Genomic DNA, 12,136 nt, shown 5'->3' on the forward strand with positions numbered 1-12,136 from the left:
ACTGTCTTCACTACTTATTTGGTAAAACAATCCTTTTGGTTCATATAATATTTTAATAGTCCAAACGATCTCTAATTCATACAAGCTATATATCATTGGAAAGAGGACTCAAAGCTTTCCAACAAGCTATAATAGCACTCATGATTCATCAAATAAGGTAGCCAAAACGTGGGATGAAGTCAGTGGTAAAAAACTATCTTCACTATTTATTTAGTAAAATAGTTTTTTTCTTCATACAATTTAACAGTCCAAACGGTCTCTAATTCATCCAAGATATATATAATTGAAAAGAGGATTCAAAGAGCTTTGCAACAAGCTATAATAGTAGTCATGATTCATTAGATAAGACAGTTAAAACATAGGATGAAATTAGTAGCAAAACTATAAATATTAACCAACTCTTTGCCATGAACAAAATCACACACATAGATACCCCAAATGGAAAAACAACATTTCTCAACTTCAAAATCATCATTTGTGACATAGATCCAAGGAACCAAAAGCCTAAAATATGCAACATATCAAAGATAATACTTTTTACCTTGTTCCAAGCCAATCTTTGCAAGTTGGCTCCCTCCTCCTTGTTTTGCTTCCTTTATCATCAAAATCACCTTAAATCAACACCAAAACATACTAACATATTCATATAACATGCATCCAATAAATATAAATATAGTTAAAGAGAAAAGAAATAGATCTTTTGGTTACCAAAGCTTTTAAAGTGTTTCCTCTTATTTTCCTTCCTTACTTTTCTTTCAAGCCCTTCCAAATCACCCACTTTTCTTCAAAAAACACAGCAAAAACAAAGAATATTGCCTTCTTCTGAAAGAGATGGGAGAATGATGGAAAAAAGGTAAAAGTTGCCTTTTTTTACTCTTCTCTCTCTACATATATCTACATACTTTTTAATATATTAATAGATATATATCTTTGGTTTTCTTTGTAATTGCTTTGTATATAACACACACATATGCATTTCAATATATAAATTTAAAACTAGAAATGTCTCAAAGTAGGACCAAAAGACACAAATACCCCTGAAACGTACCTGAGGATATTACAAGTGGGTTATAGATAGTTTTAGATGGAAGCAAGATTAGTAAGAGATAACACACACATGCATACTACGAACTATGAAGGGACACTTTACGCTACACCACCTGCAGTAGGGCACGTTCGCAGTAGGACACGTTTGTAATAGGACACGTTCACAGTAGGACACATTCGTAGTAGGACACGTCTGTAGTAGGACATAAACTCATAATATAGTCCACTTACAGCAGAGCATGCTTATAGTAAAGAATAATTTAGATTCAGAAATAGTGTAATGAGAGAAAGGAAGAGAGCTCGAGCTTAGAAAAGTGTCAAATCCTTGTAGTCAACTTTCAAAAAGTATTAGATAAACACCATATGGGACAAAGTGTGACCCAAACAGTAAAGGATAAACTAGATTATCCTCTCAATTCCTTGAAAAGGTTATGATGTGAAATTAAGTCTCGAGAATGATTTAGAATAGGAAAGGAGATAGTTTACTTAATTTTTTCCCCTTACTGAGTGCTCTTATCTCTCACTTCCTTTTCTTTCATGACTGCAGGTATAGGTGATTGAGGTAGTTGCGAGGTAGGGTTAGGTCAGTGAAAATAAATATGGGCTAGAGTAAGTTATCTCATGTCTATGTTATATGCATATAGCCGCATGTTATTGTTGACTTTTGGCCTTCTTCAGATGGTTATACAATTGTATATGATTATTTTATGTTTTCAGATGTTTTTCGATGAGTTTTTATATGTGATATATATCTTTTGTTCACTTATGGATTTCCAGTTTTTACAAAACAATTTATGAACCCTTTTAACGATGAGTTCATTTTAAAGTTTTTTAAAATACACATTCTAGATATTAATTTATAACATTTCTCCTTCGGATAGTAGTACTTCTTGGGAGGTATGTTACATTCTCCCCTCATAGTTTAAAAAACTAATCATTCTCCCCCACTTAGAAGTTTGAAAAGTTATATTTTCCCCCTAGGGTTTTATTCCTTCCCTTCCTTCTCCAACAACATTCTCCAATTAACCTCTCATCTATCTCAGATAAAGACATGACCTCCCAAGAAGTACTGCATCTCAGATAAAGACATGACCACAGTTCTTTGGCCACAAACGTGATGAATCATCCATATTCGTCTCTTCACAAACGCATTCCTTCCCACCATCTTTGTCACGTTCATGGTTGGAAAAAAATCCGAATCTATACGAATAAGCATCAAAAGATTTGTCTTTGTTCAGTCAAAGAGATGAAAAAGATGAATCGTCGTCATCTCTTTCTTGGAAGAAGATGGTTCATCTTTGTCTAAAAAAATTGGTCCGTAGGAAGGTCAATGATGGGAGAAGAAGATGGTGGTAAGGCCAGCCAACGATAGAAATGACACTTTGTCACAGGAGAAGGAAGAAAAAACTTAGGGGAAAATGCAATTTTTCAAAGTTTAATATAGCCAAAAATTGTTAGTTTTCTAAACTAATGGAGGAAAATAATACAAATTTCTAGGGTTTTAGAGTTGATTGACAAAATGATGATTTTACCTTTACCTCTAACAGAAGTTAGTTTATGAATAAGTGTTTAAGTTTTTTAAACTCCGCAAGTTTGTATTCGTCTTTGCATTAAAACTTGGGTGGAAAATAGTCTTTTGGCCCAGAGAATGATTTAAACTCATACCTTCTTATATATAGAATCCCTTCACTGTATTTTTAGAGAGTATAAGACAATATTCTTAAATATAAAGACTGACAACTCCAAGCTGATGATCAAATAATAATAATACATGAATGTTGCCTAAGAATTATTATATTACAACTTGACCTGTAAAATCAGGTCTGTTGCTCTCAAGATTATATTATATATTATGTATAGGTGATGAGAAATTATTGGCCCTTTCTTCTTTTTCTCACAGTAAACGGAATGGGAATATATACTTATCTTTTGAGGAAAAATTCAGGGTTGGCTAATGCATCAACAATCTGATATATTTTATTTTCTCAATTTCCTTTGCACATCACATCTATATATCTAAAAAGCTAGGTCATGAAATTTGCCTAACGATTATTATATTACAACCTGACCCGTACGTAAAATCAGGTGTTGAATTATCTAATTTTCACTTATTGTTTGATTCTAAATATTTTTTTCTTGAGAAAAATCCAAAAGAAAAAAACCAACAGCTTTCTCTACATAAATATTAAGAATCAAATAAATAAGCTAAAATTAGTTAATCTACCTGACTCCATAGATCAATTTGTTATATGATAATTTATCCTTAGAAACTTTCACGACCCAACCTTTAAAATATTTACATATATTGTTGCCACATTAGTTAGCAAATTTGCGTATAAAACATATAAAACATGTATTATATATACTTTTCATATTAAACTTTTATCAAACGTTCATATCATAAGTTGTCGCACTTTTTTAATTTTTTTTAAAATGATAAAAAAACTTTGTTTTATAAGACACAAATTAATATCATTTTACATAAAATAAATAAAATGGAACCTAAGCAGTGACAAGTTTGGTCTCATTTCATTCAAAATCAAAAATCTTTTACAATCCCATATCTTTTTTTTTTTAATTTCTATTCCTTAATATCAACTTATCATTTTATCTTTCAATTTGTTAATACTCAAAAATGTTAATTCACATCAGTGATCCAATCATGGTAAGAAACATATTATTTTATCAGATTTATACTAAAACAGTCTTATAATGATAGATTTTAGCCTTCATTATTTTGATTGTAAAAGAAAAAAAATTGAACTTGATTGATCATAGTATGAGAAATCTTTTTTTGTCTTTATCATTTGATATTAGAGTTCAATCTTAATCCATAAATGAAAAAAAATATGGCTTAATTACTCATTTTGAACACAATCATAAGAACTTTAAGTTCTTTTCAATTATTGTCAATGATGTAGGACAAAAAAGAAATTTTAGAAATATGATATCATTTCTCCAGATTTTTTTAATGTTGGGTTTAGCGTTTTTTTTGTTTAATTGATATTTACTTCTAAAATGTTTTTTTTATTCTTGAGGATGACTCAGCTCTGAAGGATAAAGGTAGTACATAAATTATCCATTCTTGTTAATTTTTTCTTATGTAAAATAGAATAATCAATATTGTGATATTTAATTGGCTATGTAATATGTTTGAGAAACTATAATCAATCATGTATTATGTTATATTAGTTTTAATAGTAAATTAAATAATTTACATTTGAAATGTTATGTTAATTTTAACCATGAAAAGTGCTAAAATTCCTTCTGGATGGACTGGAATTTCATCTTGTGTTGTTCTTTACTGCATCTCCTTCCTGCAGACTCTAGAATCAGCTTACTGATCCATTGGCCGAGAATCAGCTATACTAACTAGGAATTGAATCAATGTATGAAGATGACAACCCACAGGCTACCCCCTAGGAAAATTGAACCATATGCCTGGATAATTGTGACAGCCCTCCTATGCTTGTAGTGAACCAAATTCCCCACTTATGGCTGGAAACTATAGATTTTAGTCATGTTTTGACGTATGTTTTGTATAGATTGAACAATTGGACAGGTCTGCTCATTGATTGTAAAGCTTGTATTTGTAATAGGTTGTATAGTTCTCCTTTTGAACTCTATCTTTATAGGAATGGTGATGGGTGTGTTTGAAATTGACAACCCTGGTAAGTAAATACGGTTCAACTTAAGGTCAACATTAGGGTTAAATCATTCAGAAATTTAGATGAGTACAATTGATGCCTTGCATTAAATTGTTCTCAGAATTAGATAAGTACAAAAGATGACTTTGACTATGGTTCAACTTAAGGTTAATGTTGAAGCATTTGTCCATTAATCAAACTAATTTCATATATATATATATATATATATATATATATATATATTTGTAAGGATTTTACCATTTCTTCATCTCCAATGTATTCTATAATATTACCATTCATCCTCATCTATTTTTATTTATATCGAACCAAAACAATAACAAAACTCAACATATCAATCAATCACTATATTATAATATATAATTTTGTAAATAAATTATTTAACAAATATAATCTAAAAAAATGCAATTGTTTAAAAATATCAATTAAGCCATAAATATGTAAACTATCAATAAACCCCATAATGTGTAAAGTATCAGTTAACCCCCACATGTGTAAAATATTTGTCCTATAACATTTTTCTGCTGAAAAATATATCATTTCAGCCATTTCTATCATTTATGATTTTGAAATGCACTTCAAACTTATCAAATTAATTCAACACATATGCCAAAAAATAATACACAAGTATAAAGGAAATGTTGAGTTAATGTTTGTATAAATACCTGAATGTAACAAATCCTTTCTTGATTTTGAAATCACAATATTGGATTTTGGGTGAGAGTGTGAAAATGAGAATTTTTAAACATTATAGGGTTTAGTTATGATGTTAGTTTGTAAAAAGTATTAGAATTTATATAAAAGAGGGCGAGAGTATTTTGGAATTTAAATATGGGTTTTGGTTATATCTATTTAACCTTCAAAATGGTCAATTTTTTAAGAGCAATGCTATATGTACCTATTTTTGGTACATAATTTATGTACACAGTGATGTGTCATCATATAATTAGTTGATTTTAAAATATGTGTCATCATATGATAAAGAAACATCCGATCACATGATAACACCTCATCTGTGTACATAAATTATGTATCAAAAATAGGTACACATAATTTTATTGATTTTTTAATGCTCCCCTTAATTGGGTATTTTAATTGATTATCCCAATTTTAATTAGCTAAAATGAAAAAATATATGGCATAAGAGTTTTCGCTCCAGTATAAAAATTTGGACAAACTACAATCCTATAAATAATGCTTCTTGCATTAAATTATATAATTATTCTGAGAAATTGGATGTGTTCAAAAGATGATTAGGTAATCTATTATTGTAATTTAAATATTTAGAAGCAGGCAGAGAATTCAACAAAAAAAATATAAAACCTTGAGAGCAACAAACCAAAAAAAAAAAAACTAACTAATAATACACAAGATTAAGAAACCCTATACAAAAGCAATAAAACAAGGAAATGTACATTGAGAACAATCCAAAAGAAAAAATATCAAGAATCAAACAAATAAGCGAAAATTAGTTAATTCACCACCTGATTCTACGGGTCAAGTTGTAATATAATAATCCTTAGACAATTTTCATGAAAATAAAATATATCAGACTGTTGATGCATTGGCCAATCCTGAAATTTTTCTCAAAAAATAAGTATAATCCTATGTCGTTTACTGTAAGAAAAGGAAGAAAGAGCCAATAATATCTCATCACCTATACATCCTTATACTGTTATGAAAAGCCACCCCAACAATATAATATACATGTTTCTTTATAAAATATGTCATTGCTGATGCATCTTATAATTTGGTCCCTTTTGTCTTTCAACCTTTTACAGCCAATGATTTTTATTTTATCTAGGAAAAAATAGTGTAAATGGGAAAAACTTTAATAGTTACCACTTTACATATTCATCTTCCAATAACGGGCTTGTCGGGTAAAAGGGGTCGACTAACTCCGTAACTTAAAAAAAAAATTTAGTTTAATATATGTACAATATTATACCTTCTAATATTTTACATTAATCGCCATTAGATTTCATTATTTTTTTCATTAATCCTCCTACAATTTACTAATTCAATCTTGACCTCTTAAGTTTTCATTTACGAGTTTGTCACGTCTTCACAATAGTGGATATAATGCCATGAAAAATTAGTATCACTGTCAAATTATGGTCAAATGACCTACACTTCTTATATAACATTACGTTTTGGGGTAATGGAATCAATTGACCCCTTTAATTTTGAAAAAGTTTTGGTTGAGCGTATATAAAATATTAATATAACTTATAAAATTTCACATTAACCTCTTAGATTTCATAATTTTTTCCTTAAATTTTTAACCTTTTATTTTTTTTCAACATTGATTTAAGTTTTTTTTTCAGGTTCACCATAATTTTCATTTATATATTTGGTTTCCATGAGTATTATTTCATCTACAAATTATATATCCTCAATGTGATCGGTAGGAGATATGTCATCTACAATAATCATAACAGTGTTGGCTGCTGTTTGATCAGGATCAGCTCAAGAATTTTGCATTCTTCTCTTCTTGTTCAGAAAAAAAAATAATGGTATCTTTAGTCACCATGGCGGCTCTAAGCCTAGCTTAGGTCCTCCAGTGGACAAGACAGAAAATGCTACTTTCATTAAATTATTCTCAAAAACTAAATATGTACAATTATGTCAAGGATAAATATTATTTCAATCTTTTATGATCTCTCTTATTGCAATGAATGTATTTGCTAACAAACTATTATTTGTACTATCACACTCTTACGAGATAACAATGTGTTTATATATAATACTAAAATTATCATCTTTTTACTAAACTCTATTTTAGGATTTTTATTACTAAACAAAACTCAACTAAAATTCTTTTTCTCCAAAGAAATCCTAAAATATCTATCCATGGAATAAGCCTAAACCGCTCATTAGTGTTTAATGGGCTGTATCCTAACTGTTACATGAGCTGGATAGGGGTGGATTCGAATTGAGTCAGGTCGAGCTAAAAATCGAGCTTGACTTGGTCAAGCCTAAAATGAGCTAGGTTTCAACGAGCTCGAGCCCGAGCTTCGAGTTTCAGAGAAACCGAGCTCGAGCCTGAACACGAACTATAGGTCAAGCAGCTCACTTTGGCTCATGAGCCAGCGCTCGTCAAGGCTCGCGAGCCAATCAGCTCGCCTTGGCTCTCAAGCCAGAGCTCATCAAGGCTCGCAAGCCAATCAGCTCGACTTGGCTCACGAGCCAGTGCGCGAGCCGATTAGTTCATATTTGGTTAAATAAGAAGCTTCTTTCATTAGGCTAATTTCATTCACTTGTGACTTGTTTATGTTTTCCAGTCGCGTAAAACTCTCCTCCAAACTCCAAGTGCGTGCAGCTACTCTCCAGTTCCAGTTCTAGAGTACAGCCCTCCGCAATCTGAAGTTTCGGCCTATTTTCTCCGTCGATAGCGGTTTCTCAGGCGTTTCAGTTCAAGTCTTCTGACGTGCCAATAGAAGATTCCAGCGATCGAGAGTTCTACGGCAAGAAGTTTGACGACGACGGCGATGTGGATGACAGAAATATATTTCAGGTTTGTGTTTTTCCATTTTTTCACTTTCAATTTTTTAATTTTTGGCTTAAATTGATTGAACCCTAACTTTGGAATTAGGGTTTCTGAATTGGGGGTTTCGTTGGGCAACCATACATTTGAAGAGAGTTAGTTTATTCATATTTCAGGTGATCCCTATCTTTCCCTGAATTCTTACTGTTATATGAGTTAGGGTAAAATTATTCTTTTTATTTTAAGTTTAATTTCCTGGGTAGATATTTATTTTTAAGGTTGATGATAGATTGTTTTGTACAAAATTCGCTATGTTTTGCATATTTAGGAAGCTCTTTTTGTGTTTTTTGGCATTGCAATTAGAGATTTTATATATGTTTATGTTAAGCTTTTCTGGAAATTAATATTGTAGAAGAGCTTACGAACCCGTATGTTTTGATGATATTATTGTATTTTGATCATATTTGTGGAAATTATTTTCAGCTGAACAGATTTTATCTCATTCGTATACCACTTGAATGAATTGGTTGTGAATAAAGTATTGCTTTATGCAATATAAATGCAGCCCACTGAGAATATTATTATTATTGGTGATTGGTGTTAACTTATTTAGTGTTGTATGGCAGGTGTTTCAAATTGTTATGTATTCAAGAGTCGATTACAGGAATACGCTCAGAAAATGGGACTTCAAACTCCTGTTTATGAGACTACTAAGGAAGGCCCATCTCATGAGCCTTCATTCAGATCTGCTGTGGTAGTGAATGATGTCAGATATGAATCTTTGCCTGGTTTTTTTAATCGTAAGGCAGCGGAGCAGTCAGCTGCTGAAGTTGCACTTATGGAATTAGCAAAACTTGGTCAAGTGAATCCTTCCATCTCCGACCCTGTTGTAAGTATATATATCTAATTTTCAGATTTGAATTAACAACTGCAGTTATTGGTGGTATTCAAATTGAAAATATTCTTTATGTTCATAATTCACTTTTTAGCTTATTGTACGCAAAACCCTGAGCCTGAACAGCGTGTGATTGCATTCTAGATATGCATGCCATATGTCTGTATGGTCAGATGCCTTCAGATTGAAATTTATTGACATCAGATGCTTAGTTGTTCGGGATATTACAGGCTTAACTTTGTTAAAATCATATGCTATGCCTATTTTTGATGTTTATCATAAGCCTTTCTTTTCCTTCTGTTTCTTAAGGAAGCCAATTGTGTTTCTTTTTTGTCTGAGTCACTGCTAACCTACTTTCTTGGGTGTTTGGTTCAGCATGAAACAGGTTTATGCAAAAATCTACTTCGGGAATATGCACAAAAGATGAACTATGCTATTCCAATGTATCGGTGCCAAAAGGATGAAGCACCAGGATGAGTGCCTCATTTTTCATGTACTGTTGAAATCGGAGGCATTCAGTATATTGGCGCTGCAGCAAGAACAAAGAAAGAAGCAGAGATCAAGCTGCTAGAACTGCACTATTAGCCATCCAATCAAGTGCATCTGAGTTATCTGGCTCACCAAGTGGCAATTCTCAGCTAACTGTAATCCCTTGCAGGAAGAGGGGAACAGAGTCAGTTGATAAGCCTAAGGTGGACGAGACTGTAAACGTTCCAAAGCCAAAGAAAGCTAGATTCAAAAAGAAAACATTGAAAAAGTTTTCTGGAGACAAAACAGGTCGCAACATGGCTCTTAATGTAGCTGCTAATTTGGATGGATCGCAAATTGGTCAAACTAATGCACCTGGCATTCAAGTTGTGGGTTCCGAGGCTATGTTTACAGAAGAAGCAGCTAGGAATTTCCAAGGAGGGAGACTGGACATTGAACCATCTGAGGGGGAAACATTTTCTGTGAAAGATCCTTCCACTATAAATGGGCATTCGACAGCTACAAAATGTAACCAAAGTGTTCATGAGGCAACTGGATATTCATCAGTTGTAAATTCTAATCAAAGTGGTCCTGAAGGTCTGAGCAGCTCAATGTCTTATGGAGACGCGACTGCTTTGATGAAGGAGGAAAAAGAGGCTAATGTGCAGTCGACAGTTGCAAATTCTAAATAAAATAATGGTGAAGCTATAACCTTGGTAACATCTGTATCTTTTGATGATACTACTGTTTTGGCTAAGGAGGTGAATGAGACAACTAGAGTCTAGCAGGTGTCTCCACCAGTAAATAATCCCATTCTGAAGTAATAGTACCTCATTGAAATAGTGTCCTTTTAAGGCTTGGAATTTGTTTTGCAGTTAGAAAAGTTGATGGGTGAGAGGGTTCGGTGTATCCAGATCTTGAAATGAAATGTAATAGCTTTTATAGACTGGGAGCATGGACCTTATATCTGAATAGTAGATGTCATTTACTTGTTATCTTTGTATGCTGTAGTGGCTTCATTCGGAACTGATTTCCTTGGTTGTTTTACCGTGTTGAAAACTTCTTTTTAGTTTGGCTTAATAGCGAAATTTGTCTCATGCTATACGCCAAGAAGTTTTTACCTACCATTTAAGCAAGTTTCCGCCGCGATACTCGTTTGTGATTTAAGCAAATACCATTCAACAATTTTAGCAGTCCAAGTGGAAATAGCTAAGGGAAATTAAATAAGATGACAAATATTCAAGACTTAAATCACAAGTAAAGAAAAATGAAAATCAAAAGCAGAGGAAGCCTGGAAGCCATTTGCTTTTCTACATTGCTTCTCCGTTTGGGTTATCTTTCAAGAAACACACTTTACTGTTTTCTCTTCTCTCTCAAAATATATAAATAGGTTACAAACAATGAAAATGTATTAAACAATGTTTAAATAAAAATAACATTTTTAATTTGAAACTGTGATCTTGTGAACAAGCTCGTTAGGCTCGGCTCGAAAGCTCGCTTGAAAGCCCGACTCGTTAAACATATTCGGTTTTCAGCTCATTATAGGCTCGCGAGCAGCTTGTATCGGTATGTATTACGAGCCAGGCTCGTTAAAGGCTCGCGAACCAACGAGCTCGAACACGAGTTGCATTTTCGTCAGCTTGACAAGCTCGAGCCAAAGCTTGAGTTCGAATGAACAGTAATCAAGCTGAAACCGAGTTTTCCTGTATTCGAGCTCGGCTCGGCTCGAATCCACCCCAAGGAGTGGGTAGCGGATGTCGGGCAGTTAAATATTGCTTACAAGCTCAAGGCAACTGCCCCTCGCAACGGCCGCATTTTGACAGAGGGCTCTCATCTCACCCACTGACTAGGCAGCAACAACTTCCAATGTATTGTCAGAAAGATTTATAATCGAGGTGAGGGCCAATTCCAACAAATAATATGAGTTCTTTTGCCGTGAATTTCAATTAAAATTAAATATTTGCAGAAAATTTCCTATCGCTCAATAGTTCATGGCGCCGTTAGAAGTTTAATGCAAGGCCTAATTTAAGAGCGGAAATTAGTTTTTGACATTTGTTGTATATCTTCCGAAAAAAAAAAAGGCACTAACCTTGGTTAGTTTGCAGAGAAGCATGTGATAGAAATTACAGAATTTTATAAAGAAAACATCCAAACGTAATTAGCTAAACATAGAAAATGCTCTCGTGGAAGCTATGATCATTCTCTTATGATCACATCAAACTATGAAGATATCAAGATGAATCACACGAAGATTGCACAATGTTGTAAAGTTCTTCCCGGTAGAATTCTCGAGCATACGTTAAATCAATGAGTCTTCAGCATCAGTTTAGCTGTTGTCAATGTATTTGCTGAATTTCTCATAAATCTTATGGTTTCAGCCACTGAGAAACCAGCGGTCCCTTCACTATAAACCTCAACTTTCAGTCTACTGTTTGTGTTAATTTGCCGCCAGGTTTATGATTTTCGAGCTGGAGAAAAATAGCAAATTTGATGTCATGTCATGTTACTTCTTGCACTGAACTTATTAAATTACTAAATGTAAAATTAAAAAGGCATTTTATTGCAATGTACAGA

At 32.7% G+C, this 12,136-nt stretch overlaps 1 protein-coding gene and 1 long non-coding RNA gene across 3 annotated transcripts; both read left to right on the top strand.

The window, feature by feature from the left end:
- Positions 1 to 7,992: 7,992 nt before the first annotated feature.
- LOC123206478 lies at positions 7,993 to 8,874 on the top strand. 2 transcript variants are annotated; one of them, XR_006500027.1, is made up of 3 exons: positions 7,993 to 8,229; positions 8,308 to 8,375; positions 8,826 to 8,874. It is a non-coding gene; the product is annotated as an uncharacterized LOC123206478 (long non-coding RNA). The 2 variants fall into 2 exon arrangements; XR_006500025.1 differs by lacking the exon at positions 7,993 to 8,229 and having other exon boundaries at positions 8,251 to 8,375.
- A 4-nt stretch (positions 8,875 to 8,878) lies between these two features.
- On the top strand, positions 8,879 to 10,254 carry LOC123208487 (double-stranded RNA-binding protein 1-like). The gene is made up of 3 exons (XM_044626025.1): positions 8,879 to 9,088; positions 9,470 to 9,537; positions 9,630 to 10,254. The coding sequence occupies exons 1-3, from the start codon at positions 8,879 to 8,881 to the stop codon at positions 10,252 to 10,254; spliced, it is 903 nt and encodes a 300-aa protein (XP_044481960.1).
- The last annotated feature ends 1,882 nt before the right edge of the window (positions 10,255 to 12,136 follow it).

This window comes from Mangifera indica, chromosome 2 (assembly GCF_011075055.1).
Source record: "Mangifera indica cultivar Alphonso chromosome 2, CATAS_Mindica_2.1, whole genome shotgun sequence".
In the NCBI taxonomy this organism is placed as follows: domain Eukaryota; kingdom Viridiplantae; phylum Streptophyta; class Magnoliopsida; order Sapindales; family Anacardiaceae; genus Mangifera; species Mangifera indica.